Genomic DNA, 14860 nt, shown 5'->3' with positions numbered 1-14860 from the left:
CAGAGGGTCGCAGTATTCTCAATGCTCACCAGAGGGCACTTTCCTACAAACTTTAAGACCTTGTACAGATTAAAGCAGTAAACTGTGTTTGGGAGCAGCAGCTATCCCTGGATTCGGTACTGATCTAGGGTTATGGAAAAAGAAAATGGAAATTTGCTCTAAAATATTAAAGTCATAGAAATCTCCAATTGGACTGTCCCCCCTTCTTCCATGCCTTTAGGAAATCTGTTTTCAAATGACTAATCTCTTTCATGACATCCAGACAATTGATTTTTTTAAAAAAGCAGTCACATGGTTTGTTTAAACTCTATAAAGGAAATACCACATAGAAAAACTGGAAAAAAATTTGTTTTCCTGAGCTTCTTTTTGCTCCATGTTTCTGGGATCCTAGAAGAAGGAGTAAGGGGAAAAGCTGTGTGGCAAGAATCCACCAAGATCAACTCTGAGCAGGTGGAGAAGATGGGGGAAGGTGGGGCAAGGGTTGAGATCAGATTTTACTTGTGGGTCTGTATGACAATGCTAGTCAGTGTTTGCCATCACAGCCTTGGGGTCCTGTCTCCATTCTGGGTCTCCCCCACTGCGACTCTCCAGAGGCTGTTCTGGCATGTGCTCTACAGTAGATCAGCCCCTCAAACAACAGGGACAGCAGCAGCCACAGCCACTGGCTGCAGTCACCTGCCTCCAGTAATAACTCACAGCCTGATGGAAGTTATTGCTTGGGAAAATATCAGACTAAACCTTTCTAAAACTCAAAGGAAAAAGGACATTTGTGCTTGTTTGGGGTTCATGGGCTCATAGACTTTTTCTTCTCCAGTTCTGAGGAGGAAAGATACCATTAGAAGAGCTTGCTACAATAGAAATGAAAATATTTCACTTTTTTGGTGTAAAACAGATCTATCAAAACCCCTTTAAATTTAACTTCCTTGTCCATGTGAACAAAAAGGATCTCAAAGTTCAGCCCATCAGTGGGCATGGGCAGCTATCTCCTTTATTCTCCACTTTCTGAAGAGACTTAAAATCTGAAAGTGCTATCTGGGGTTTAGAAAGAACATTGACGCATTTCTTCTGTGACCCACTCTTCTACCCAAGAACTCTTGGGAAATGGAACTTCTCACCTGGAAATTCCTTTTCTAAGGTGGTAACAATTTCAGAAAGCAGGTTCGGGGATCAAACTCCAGTGACTCATATTTCTTTCCTAAACCTTAAAAGATAAAACCACAGCAAACTTTTACCTGAGGTTATTTTCATGTCCTTTATTTAGTTCCTTGGTTTTCCATCTTCTCTGAAATCTGGACGTTGTTTTCCTAGGATTTTTTCTCCTAGGACCTTTTGCTATCCCAAGGAAAGCTATTCTTTGTACTCTTGATGTTGGGGAGGATTACTCACGGTTATCTGACCACTAGACTATAGGACATCAGACAATTTAAATGGTTTTTTTGGCCTCCTGACATCACCTCACTGGGATAACCTATTTTCAAAAACAGACAACCAAAACCACTTCCCTGATTTGCCTATGCCATAGCCTGCTTTATTGTTCATGTGACTATTTCTATGTTGTTACTCCTATAGACTAAAAGCTACTTGTTTACCTAAAGCCCACTTTAAAAAACCACTTAGAGCATTTTGGAAATACAATATTTGTTCTCACTTTCTTCGAGAATTTTGGAACTAGAGAGTAGTTTAGGAATTATCTAATCCAACTTCATTTCATAGATGAGGACACAAGCCCAAGGCAAAGTATGAAGTGATTCCCCTGAGACTATGCAGTTCACGTCTCCCAGTTCCAGCCCAAAGCTCTTAATGTTACACAAAACTACCTTTGAATAGAAGTTATATTATACAAATACAAATTTGCATATTATACAAATTGTATTATACAAATATAATACAAATTATACAAAGGACAGGTTGTGTGACTTTGGCTTTGTTCTTTCATGTCACAATTTATGACTACTAATTTATTTATAAACAGGGTGGATAACCTTTCATATATTATTTCATTTTCTGCCCTAAGATATAACGACTTTTATGACACACATCTACTTGACCTTATTATCATCATCCCTGCTCATACAGGTCACGATAGTAAAATACATTCACTCATAAACTCATAAATGGCAGGAATGCTGTATAGGCCTGTAATACTTGGGAACATCAATTCTAAGGGACTTTAGGACTATGTTGAGATAATTAAGTCCAGTTCAAAACAACGAGCAACATCTCCAAAAGATTTCTGAAGCCCTTACAGAGAAGTCGATGACTTAGAAAACAGGCCAAATTTTATATCAAATAGCATACAGAGTCTAAAAACAGACGACTTTGGTGGAATGTCTATGTAGTCATTTTTACAACTAATGCCTGTAACTGAAATAAAGCAGATGCTCAGAGGCAAGTTTTTAAGAGTATCCATTACTATTATTTATTACTATACATTTATTAAATACCCAGTGTTAAATACACACTCATTTTTAAAAATTCCTTTTGGGGTGATGCAGAAAAAAAGTAAGTTTTCCCCAGAGACTACTTTACTTATAGTTTGTAGCCTGTTTTCATACCAAAAGTTTGGGATAGTTGTACATTTTACAAATAATTCTGAGCTTAAGGGTTTTTTTCCTTAATAGGGGAAATAAGTTTTCGTTTCTTTAAATACTCTGTGACATTGATATAAAGCAGGGTGGGCAATTTGACTGGAGGTTCACTTTATGAGTCGTACTGAGTTTGGAGGGCCACACACAAGTATAACATATAGAGGTAATCATGTAACAAGCACAGTGTTAATAACTCTTGGGGATGCCCTCAGTGGGCCAGAGGGAATCATTCACTGGCTCAGATGTGGCCCACACACCAGGTTTTATTTACTGCCTTAAAAAGCCTGTGCTTTGGATTCCTGGCTATTTTAAGGTCTGATTAATGATGCTAGATTATGGGATCAGATCTAGAGCTTGAAGGAATCTTAGAGGGCATCTAACCCAACCCTCACCTTTTAACAAGGAGGAAACTGAGACCCAGGGAGGTGGTAGTGTTCTTATTTGATGTCTAAATGGTTGCTTTTTAAAAAAAACAATCTGGGAAACTTTTCAAGATTTGTCTCTTCTAAGAGATTCATTTGGAGCCATCTTGAGCTGTCCGAAGGAGAAAGAGATCAATTAATCAATCAATAGGAATTTATTAACCACTTACTAAGTGGCTGTGGGAGGAAGATTATCTTTTCTTGGAGGAGACAACATGATTGTATATAAAGGAAAAAAACCCAAAATAAAAGTACAAGCTTTTTTAGGAAGGGAGGATGACAGAGGAGTGTGCTGGTGATGTTTAAAAACAGGCTTTCTCTGGGGGAAAAAAGGTAGGCTGGACACATCTTTAACGTTAATCTGCATCATTATCATTTTTGCCATCAGTTTCTTAAGTCTAGATAATCAACAAAATAACAATTCAAGCCCAGATTTTTAGCCTTTGCAAATTTCTGAGATGTAAATGCTCAGGCAGAAAATTTAATAATCGGCTCTGGGGAGCTGGTAGGAGATCAGTGGAGGTTAGAGTAGTTGGGAAATAGAGCAAAATTTCCAGGGGTTTGGAAGTATAGCAACTTCTGAAAAGTAGGAAGGCAGCAATGGAAAGAGAATATAATGGAAGGAGACTGGGTTCTAGAGTCAGTGATCCTGGGTTAAAATTCTGGCTCTACTATTTGCTATTGATATGAACTGAGGCAACAGTAAAGTCCTAGGAAAGAGTATTTGGGGGCCAGAGAGAAAAATGCCCTCCTTATTGTGATAACTAAGGGTGGCCACAGAATGGAAATGCAGTGCTTTGTAGAAAACTAGTGGAGAAAGCAGATTCTGGGAGGTTTTCACAAGACCTGGAAATGATCCCAACTTAAGTCTAGTTTTGTTTGGAATTTTGAGTATTTATGTTTCAACATTCTGATGACAAGTTCAAGAATTCATAACCAGCAAAGGTTTACCTTATTTATATCTACATCCTTCTGGCTCATGAGCCTTTAACATTTTATTTTTTATTTCTGAGGATTACAGGATCATACATATAGATGTAGAAGGAACTTTAGAGGTTATTCTAGTGCCTTTGTTTTACAGTGGGGGAAATTGGGACCCAAAGAGATGATATGATTTGCTCAAGTTCCCACAAATAATAAAGCACAGAGATGGGAGCTGAATCCAGGTCTTTTCACATCATTCGTGCTCTTTGAGATAATATAAAGTGCTTTTTCATTCTTAAATTGTGATATAATATGAGGTATTACTGAGATTAAAAAATGTTTTTAAAATGATGTAAGCATCAAGAACACTTCAATTCAATTTTTATTGCTTTGTTTTGTTTGTTCTAGTTTCTTAGTAAAGTCACCTTCCTCTTGAACCACTTGTGTGTCTTTAAGCCTGAATTCTAATCTATCCCAGGGCAGAATTTTTTTTGTAAATCACTACTACAGAGAGTCTAAATGTTAGCTCTGGAGCCAACAAGATCATGGAAAATTAGATTGAGAGCTCAGGGGAATCCAGGGCTAGGGCCATTTGTGGACAATCGTATCTGGCCCTTGTAGGTCCAATCTCATTTTTTCAGGGAGGAGAATGACTGATATTCATGGCCACTCATGCTATCTAGTTTCTGCTAACATTCTGAAAGAGCTACATGACTAACTAGGAATCAAGCCAAATTTACAAAATGATTAATAATGCAAAGGCATATTTTCTACTATTCTAGCAATTATGAAATTGGATATTATTTTTTAAACTGCTACTCTGTTGGCAGTATTGAAACTGCCTGATATCATCAGTATTATGAATACCAGTATGGAATGGCTCATTTAGTTAATCCCTGGTGACTGATGATGAATTGACTGAATGATTACTATGTGGGTTAACTTTCCTTTGGCATGAATGCTTGGTGACAGTCTGATTGCTTGATACCAGTAACCTGTCTCTCTTAGATAGATACCATTAGAAAAAGGTTTATTGATGTCTTTTGTTTTTAATAGCAAAATATTTTCCAGAAATATACCTTTTCCTTTAATTGGGATCTCCTTTACAGTAAACAATCCAGATTCTTCTAAGCATGTTTTGAGCATGCCCAGTTTGCCCAATATAGAGTGTGTGGTCTCCTAGGGGACATCCCCTTTGATGGCTACCTGCATCTTTAAAAGTGGTGGGACTGAGGTGTTTCCTCTCTTTCCCACCACCTTTTAGCTGTGTTCTTTTCAGGGAATCCTATCTGCTGTACCCAATGTGGATGTCATGAACTCAACCAGTGAAAGGGGAAGGACTTATATTTCTTTGCTTCTCATTTACCCTAGTTTGGAGAAATGGATCTGGTGGTGTTTGTTTCTGTCCTGCGTTGTTTGTCCTCGGTTTCATGGGACAGAAGTGATCATCGTAGCCTTTGGAATCTGAGCCATGGTAACCTTGCAGTCAGCATTGCAGGCAAGGTGGGGAAGCCAGCCAGGATGGCATGAAGGCCCTGAGAAGCTAGGGTGCCAGGGACTTGAGCCTCATACTGAGTGTTTCTTTGTAAATTTTTTGGTAAATACTTCTTTGTAAAAGATCCAGTGTAACATAATTAAGAAAAATCAACTGACACGGTAATGATGTTGGACAGAGTATACAACATTCGCTATCCCTTTCTAACAGAAGAGCAGAAACTATGTTTTACCATCTGTTTGATAGGACCAAAATTATGATTTCTAAGACTTGGGCCCCATTTTAGTGTTCTTTATAGTTACATTATTGTAGTCCTCAGGTATATTGTTATCTTTATTTTGCTTACTTACCTACATCATTTCACTTAACTTTTTTTTGAGCAAAGAGACACAGCACTGATAGTTCTGAGGAGGCTCCTGCTAGTAAATGTCTAAGAAATGGATCTCTGAAAAAAATGTATATACAACACATTTTTAAGTTTAATTTGAATTATTAACATTTTTTCCATAACTTTTTAAAGTCCAAACAATCAACAGTACAATAAATCAAGTCCTGATTTGCATTGATGCTCATGCTGAAAATTTAGCAATTGGCTCTGGGGAGCTGGTTCCAATTGGCTGCAGCATAATCCTATCTCTGAGTAACCTCATCACACCAATGGAAAACATTCAATTCAATAAACATTTATTAAGAGCCAGGCCCTATACTAAGCATTGAGGATACAAGAAAAGGCAAAAAGATCCCTTCCCTCAAGGAACTTAGAATCTACTGGGGGAGACAACATGCAAACAAATATATATCAAGGATAGATAGGAAGCAAGAGAAGGAAAACACTAGAATTAGGAGGAGTCAAGATGAGATTTTAGTTGAGATTTAAAGGAAGCTGAGAGATCAGTAGTTGAAATGGAGGAGGGAGAGAGCTTTCCAGGCATGGGGAATAGCCAGAGACAATGCCTGGAGCTGATGAATGGAGGGTCTTGTTTGTGGAACAGTCAGAAGGTCAGTATTGTTGGCTTTTACAGAGGAAAAAAACTGAGGCCCAGAGAAATGAAGTGATTTACCTAGGTCACACAATTAGTAGCAAAGCCAAGACAGGATTCAAAATCCAGCTGTGCTACCCATTAGTTCAGATTTTTAGCTCATCCAATACACCATCTTGCCTCAGAATCAACCAACAATTATTTGATTGAATGCCTCCTATATGCTAGTGTGTAGCACTATTATCTGTATCCCACCTTTAATAGGAAGTTTTTTCTTCTGACTTCCCTTAATTCTAATGCCTTCCTCTGTGGATTATCTGCAATTTATATTGTACATAATTTGCATGTGGTTGTTTCCATGTTGTCTGCCCCATTAGACTAAGAGATCTTTGAGATCAGGGACTGTCTTTTACCTTTCCTTAGTACAATGCCAGGCATTTAGTAGGTGCTTAATAAATGTTTGGGGTATATAGAGTGTTGGAGGAGTTCTAGCACCTCTGGTATGAGGGCTTGCTGAGCCCTTTTCAAGGCTGCTTCTGTACCTTTGGTGTCCATCTGTCACCCAACTCTCACCTGTGCCTCCAAGAAGCTGTTGCATGAGTAGCAGCCTGGTAAACCTTGGTAAACTGACACTGCAGAAGGGCTATAACCAGGTTTAGGGTAACCAACAGGCCTCAAAACAGTCAGTGAGTTGGGAGGGTGTCTACTCCAAGCATGTGAAGACTTCCTTGGGTAGAATGGGCAGATGGTCCCAATTTATTCCAGTGGCCATGAAGTCAGCTGAACACTTCAGCACTGTGGACTGCTTAGAACTTGGTCAGACATTGAAGACTCCAAGGTCATCCACTGCACCCCAGGCCATTGCCTTGAACTTTTGTCTTGCCATTGAACTTGACTCAAGAAGAGAGAGTGAGGCTGATGACTTTGTGGAACTTTGTCTCCCATAAGTTTAGAGTCAAGATATCACTCACAATGTCATCGATCCTCTTAGAAAATGAAGAACAAGCAACAATAAATGTTTATTGACTGGCTAGGATAAAGCTTCCCCCCTTTCTGCTCCCTCAAAAATATGAAAAGTCTTCAGAAGAAAATAATCAGGGAAAAATTTTTTTTCCCCTCTCAATTTTCCACATCTCCCTACTTACCCTTGGACTCAAGTCTGCCCTCCCTTTCAACCAATTCACCCCCAAAGACTCTCTCATCCTCCCTTCAACACTCACCTACGTTTTGATATTTCTTAACATCTGACAAGAGAAGCAGTATGGTTCAGTGGTTAGAGGGCTAGCCTTGGAGTCAAGAACACCTAAGTTTAAATTCTGCCTCAGACAGGTACTAACCATGTGACTCTGGGCAAGTCACTTAATTTCTTAGAGACCTAATGACCTTAAAACTATATATTTTAGGTGCTTTGGGGATCTGCTTTCGTGGAAGAAAGTCTCGATACCAGAAAATCACAGATCCAGATTCTTCCTCCCTCCCCAACCCCAAAGCCTCTGGCACCGTGTCTATTATGAGACAGAAGACAATAATTTGATAAAGTACAAGCTTTCATCATGTCTGTTGGGATTAGCACAGTTAAAATCCACAAAGGATTACCCATTTAGAGAGGGTACCTAATTTGAAAGCTTATATGACAAGTAATATAGTGAATAGTGTTGGATTTGGGATCAGGAAGACTTGAATTTAAATACTACCTCAGACACTTAATAGTTGTGCTACCTTGGGCAAAACCATTTATCCTCTACCTCAGTTTTTTCAGCTGTAAAATAGAAATAACCTGCCTCACATGGTTTTTGTAAGGATCACAAGACATCAGGCATGTAAAAGTATTTTTCAAACTTTAAAGGACTTTATAAATATTAACTATTATTAGTATGAATGACATTTTTTCTATGTAATTAAAATGTGTTTCCACCTTTATTGATGATATTCTTAACAAAATAACTCATGTACATGTTAAGGTTTGTGACCAGGCCTACCACAGCAGTGTGGGGAGCAGAGTTCTAGGTTCTCTCAGCTGACTGGGGTCAAGGAGCTGGGCCCTAATCAACCAATGGAGTGGGAAGTCTCTTCTGCAAGTGCTGTATTTTGGCTTAGGAATTAGAGGGGCTGGGGAATATAGCCTGAAGCCTCTGATTGTCCTCAATTCTGTTCTGCAGGCTCATCAACCAACACCAACTTCCCCTGGCTCACCAGTACCTGACAAATACAATTTTCAAACCTTTTTCCAGACCATACATTAGGTGACCTCCTCTTATTGATTTTTGTTTTAGAAAGTCTTTTCAGCAGGAAGGTGATGACTTTACCAGCTGTTTTGGGGCCTACTTCACTCTTCTCTTTTATTTTAGATTTTTATAGGGAGAAGTCTATTTTTAAAAGCTTGATGGGACATGAAAATGGTTCAGAGAGATATAGCCTCCTCATTTAACTTATGTAGCTGAGCTAATAGTAGTCTTTGCTAGGGAGAGGCTTATTAAACCGTTTCACCATCCTGTAGATGGGAGGGACTGAAAGAGATGATTGTCAGAACAGCTGGGGCAGAGGTGCTTTGCTAATGAATTGTAAAGATATTCAACTGATTGCAGGTGAGAGACAAGACCTGGTGCAGACTAATGGATAGGAGGAGGGTTTCGGATAGTTGAAGATGAGAGTTGTCTCTATGTTGTGCCCTGATCACTCTTATTCCATATATATATATCATATATACATAATATATACATATATGTATGTCATACATATGTATGTATGTGTATATGTATGTGTATATATGTGTCATAGTCTGAAAGTATTTGTTTTTAAAAGTTTTATTGATACCTTTTGTTTTTATATTTTGCTCATTTCTTGACATACTTTCCATCCCTTTCTAACCAGAGATCTTCCACATACAATAAAGAAAAACAGGTAAGTGAAACTAACACAGATACTTTGTCTGAAAGTGTATGCTTTTATTTTTTTCAATTAACAGGCTTTTATTCCCCCCCTTTCCCTTCTCCCACTGGAAAAAAAGAAAAAGTCCTTGTAACAAATATGCATAGTCAAGCAAACCCCTGAATTTGCCATGTCCAAAAATACATGCCTCATTCTACATCTTGAATCCATAACCTCTTTATCAGGAGGTGGGTTTGCATACTTCCTCATCAGTCTTTTGGAATCTAGGCTATTGATTGTATTGATCAGAATTCTTAAGTCTTTTGAAGTTGTCTTTACAATGTTACAATACAAATTGTTCTGGTTTTGCTCACTTCATTCTGTATCAGTTCATGTAAGTCTTCTCAAAATATCTCTGAAGTTTTTTTATATTTCTTACAGCATAATAGTATTTCATTCCATTCATATACCATACTGTGTTCAACTGTTCCTCAACTGATGGGCATCCCCTTGTTTCCAGTTATTTGTCATTCCAAAAGGAGCCATCTAAATGCTTTTCTATATGTTGTTCTTTTTCCTCTCTCTTTGATCTCTGAGAGGTATAAAATTAATAGTGTTAATACTGGGTCAAAAGACATGCAGAATTTAGTGATTTTAGAGGCCTCTTTTCAATTGCTTTCCAGAATACTTGGACTAATCCTGTCCACAGTATGGGCAGCTAGGTGGCATAGTGGATAGAATTCTAGGCTTGGTGTCAGGAAGACTCATTTTCCTGAGTTCAAATTTGGCATCAGACACTTTACTAGCTGTGTGACCCTGGGCAAGTAATTTAATCATGTGTGCCCTCGCTTCCTCAACTGTAGAATGATCTGGAGAAGGAAATGACAAACCACTCCAATATCTGCCAAGGGAACATGACTGAAAACTACTGAATCACAAATAGACAGGATGCCTATTTTCCTGAAGCCCCTCTGATCTTTGGTCCTTTACCTTTTTGTCCTCTTTGCCAACTGGTAAGTGTGAGGTAAAACTTCAGAATTGCTTTAATTGGCATTTCTCTTACTATTAGTGACTGGGAACATATTTTCACATAGCTGTTTGTATTTTTTTTAAATTAGAAAACTTCCTGTTCATATCCTTTCATCATTTATCAACTGGAGAATGACCTGAAACTCTATAAAACATTCTCTATCTCTAGCCCACCTTCTTTCTAACCAAAAGGAGATGCGTTTCCTGATTCTTTTCCTCATCTAACTTGGTCTTTACAATTAAAAAGTATTTAGCTTTTAGTGCTTTTTGTCATCTTTATTATTGTAGTCATTGTTTTTTACTTATTTCACTGTATTATTTCATAAAGTCTTTCCATGTCTTTGAATTTCTAATTTTTTTCTTGCAATGCAGTAATATCCCAGTACATTTATATAGTAAACTTGTTTGGCTATTGGTAGGCATCTGCTTTATTTCTAGTGTTAGGCTACCACAGAATGTACTGTTTTAAATATTTCAGTATTTATGGGACCCTTTTTTCTCTGTTTGATCTCCTGGAATATCACCCAGTTGTAGGATCCCCGAGTCAAAGGTTACATAAACAATTCTAAAACTTTTAATGTATAATTTCAAATTGTTCTCCATAATGGTTGGACAGATTCACTGCTGTCTCTGCGGTATGTTAGCGTTTGCCCTTCTACAACTTCTCCAGCATTGACTATTTCCATTTTCTTTCATCTTTGAAAATTTGTTCAGTGTGAGGTGATACCTGTTTTAACTTTTATTTCCTTCGTTATTAAGGATTTGAAACTTTTACATAACTGTCCATAGTTTTCAAGTCTTCTTTAGAATATTGTCTGTTCGTATTCTTTGACCCATTATCTGTTGGAGAATGCTTCTTGGTCTTAGACAATTTTTAAATTTCCACATGTATGCCACATATCATTCTTTTATCAGTAGTGTTTGATGCCACAACTGCGCTTCCCCATTTAAAGTGTCCTTTTTTATTTTAGCTGCGTTAACTTTGTTCATGAAAAAGCTCTTAAATTTTAAGAACTCAAAACTGTTTATTTTTTTCTTTTATTATTTCCTCCATTCTTTGGTTAGTTGAAGTTATTTATTAAAATGAAAACTTACATGCTCTCTAACTTCTAATGAGTCTCTTCCAGCTCTTAAGATTTAGATGATTCTTCTGTGAAGAATCTGTCACTATCTGCTTCCTAAGGACATCAGATTTTGTTAGTTTAAATGATGCTAATTAAGTCATCAAGACAGCATTCTAAAGTGTGTTTAATTAAGAGATTTTTTTTTCAAAATGTTTTTAAGTACACATCAATTGGACGCGTGATGTAGCCTGTCTCTCTCATCTTGAAACCTTTCCTAGGGTTTGAACTGAGCAGTATCCTAGCATGGCTATCCTTTGGGGTAAAGAAATGGCTGAGGAATGTACCTGCAATTTATGTAAAGGCTTGGGAGATTTTATTCCTTTTAAAAATAATCAAACTAAAACAAGCCCCAACTGTCTAACAACAATAAAAAAAAAAGCCTTTTACAGGCTTTACTGAATCACAGACTTTTCAGAGTTTTAAGAGGCCTCTGTTGTCACATAGTCCAATATTGTTTACAACATACTCAAGGGCATTGGACCTTTATTTGAGGTCTTTTGGTGACCCATTATCTTTCAAACCTTCCCATTCCATTTTAGAAAACTCCATTGGCTATTTTGAGTCAAAAATTTCCTCCTTTTATGTAGGTTAGATCAAATTATTTGGTTGGATTGTTGTATTGTGTGTTATGTAAGAAGACGGAATGAAATTTGTTTCCTTAGAACACAGTATAAAGTTATAGTCTCACTTTTCTACCATATTACTCTAATCTACTAATGAAACTTTAGACTTGGCTAGTTGCCAAAGTCCCTTAGTGTGTATGTTGTGTTTAGATTTCTGTATGGGGACATTTTTCATCTGAAATGTTTATTATAAGCCCCACAGCAGTCCTGGTTGCTTCTTGTTGAGAGGTCTGTTGCTTATTTGGTCTTGTGAACACTCTTAATATCTACATTAATGTGAAGGAACAGAAATCTTTCAACAGAAGTCACCAGACTTTTGATGGTAATTAAGCCCATGTTAGTTATCAAGGTAAAGTAGGCATAGGGGAAAAAAGAGAAAAATAGGCATAATATATCTAAATAAGAGTCACACTAGAAAGAGCTACAAGATGATGTTTAAATAAGAGTCACACTAGAAAGAGCTACAAGATGGGGTGTCCAGAAGAAAATAAAGAGGAATGGACCAAAAACCAATGATCAAGATACAATGCAGAGGGACAGGAAGAAACAATGACTGATGGAGAACAGGAAAAGGGAAGAGAAATGGAACTAGGAAAAAGAAGTGAGCAAGGAGTAAAAGCATAAAGTTAATAGCAAATATGAATCTGAGTAGATCGTTACTAACCTTACTATTCTTACATACAGTAGAACTGTCAAATAAAGTCCAAGAGATACAAGGTAAATGATTTGCCTGTGAGGGGATCTCAGGAGTAGAAGAAACAGAACCTTTCTTTTTTCATTCATTTAAACTAAACTCCTGGGTATACTCTGCCCTTAGGGAAATGCTTAGACTTTTATGAAATCAAGCATTTATTACTGTGCCTTCTCTTTGATTTCGACTGTAAGAATTTCTTCTTCTGCATTAGAGGAAGGGGTCATGGTGATGATAAGTGATTCTTCAGCATTTCCCCTGGGTAGGACTGCCTTTGGTATAGGCTGGGGCACTTCTTTCGTAGCAGGTTTTGATTGACATTTGAGCCTCTCCATTGGTTTTTCTATTTCATTTCCCAATTCACTTTTGACCTCTTCCAGTTGTTTTTCTGCTGCTTCATTTTCATGGATTTCTACTCCCTCAGTTTTTTTTTCTTTTTCCTGAAAAAAAAATATTGGCACAAGAATTAGCCCTGAAGTCACAACCAAGGGTTTTCAATGACATTTGGCTAGAGGTTAACTTAGTGTTCCAGGTTATCACTTAGAAAAGGAATATCTGAATTATGCTTCTCAGGGGAAGAGAATCTCTGCATGTAGTCTCTGCATGTCAAGTGGAATGTTGATACAGAACTTCTGAGTAAAGGTGAAGGGCAGGTTTGGGCCTGTGCATTTCTACATTTGCCAAAAGATTCTCCACCTCATTCCATGCATGTGATTGTTTAGACAGCAGAAGCATCAGGTTCAAAGTACTTATGCTATGAGTAGCTTTTTCTCTGTGTCCAAGTTGCTGAGGAAGAATGAAATAGAAATGAACTGCTCTGAGGAAGATTCGCATTTATTTGTCACAGTTGTTATTTGCAGAGACCATGGTATGCTCTAGATCTAGAGCATCTTAACCTATTGGGTGATGAACTTTTAAAAAAAATTGATAATTGATAATTTTGACATGAAATAGTGGAGTTAGGAAGACCACAGTCCAAATCCAGCCTCAGAAACATAGTAGATGTGTAACCCTGGGCAATTCACTTACTCTCCATCTGATTCAATTTCCTTATCTGTAAAATGATGGATGATTAGAAAAGCACCTGTCTCTTAGGGTTTTTTTTTTTGTGAGCATTAAATGAGTTAATGAAGTAGTTTACAAACCTTAAAGCACTATATATAACTGCTGGTCATTATTTTGTTGAGGTTGTTAAAAAGCACTATTCTGAGATGGGGTCTGTGGGCTTCACCAGACTGCCAAAGGGGTCCGTGACATAAAAAAGTTGAGCTCTCATTCTAGTTTCTTCTCTAGTAGTGACCTGCTTTTGATGTTAGGCAGGGTTAGGCAGACTACTTTATCCCTAACCTGTGTGGGCCTTAGTGTCAGCATTTGTAAAATGAGTGGGTTGGACTCACTGAGCTCCCAAGGTTCTTTTTGTTAGAAATCTATGATCCTTTCTATTTCACCATATTTCTGATGCCTCATATAGGAAAAATTTGGACTAGGTTTAAATGCTTATGAGAGGCAGAAAGTGAATAAAAGGACAGATTTTATTAGTGCAGAGAACTAGTGAATAAAAAAACCCAATTAAGCATTTATAATGTTGTCATGTGCTGTGCTAACTAAACCCTGGGGATGTGAACACCAAAGTAAGACAGTCTTTTTCCTCTAGGAGTCTCCATTTTAATTGGAGGAGACAACCCATATGGCTAGAGATTAGCATTTGCCTTCCGTTCAAGATGTGAATGACTCTGACCCATACTAGCTATGGAATTTCAGCCAAGTCTCTTCTCAGTATCCTGAACAACTCCTCAAGACTATAGATTGAAAAATAGATTCTGATCTGCATTGGTAGAATTTTTTTTAAACTGGGAGTTCTCTGCACCAATGAAATCACAGATTAGTCTTTTCCTTTACCTCCAAATACACTCACACACTCACACACAGTTTTTGAAAGGGGGTGGAATATCAACTTTTTATTTCATTAGTATAGGGAATTCCTAGCACAGAATTTCCCTTTCATGATTCATTAGCAACTCATCATTTTAGAGAGCTACCTAGGACATTGAGAGATTAAATGATTTGCTCAGGGTCACATATCTGCTATGGGCTTATGCATGTATAAAAGACTCTA

At 37.6% G+C, this 14860-nt stretch overlaps 1 protein-coding gene across 1 annotated transcript in view; it reads right to left on the bottom strand.

Annotated features, from left to right (window-relative positions):
* Positions 1–12884: 12884 nt before the first annotated feature.
* Positions 12885–14860, bottom strand: part of CNGB3 (cyclic nucleotide gated channel subunit beta 3) — a 187004-nt gene continuing 185028 nt past the window's right edge. The window contains exon 18 of the mRNA XM_072603628.1: positions 12885–13184. Within this exon, the coding sequence (XP_072459729.1) occupies positions 12906–13184 (279 nt within the window). The 3' untranslated portion in view covers positions 12885–12905. The remainder of the gene's footprint in view (positions 13185–14860) is intronic.

This window comes from Notamacropus eugenii, chromosome 4 (assembly GCF_028372415.1).
Source record: "Notamacropus eugenii isolate mMacEug1 chromosome 4, mMacEug1.pri_v2, whole genome shotgun sequence".
NCBI classification, from domain to species: domain Eukaryota; kingdom Metazoa; phylum Chordata; class Mammalia; order Diprotodontia; family Macropodidae; genus Notamacropus; species Notamacropus eugenii.
This window is presented reverse-complemented; position numbering and strand designations above follow the sequence as displayed.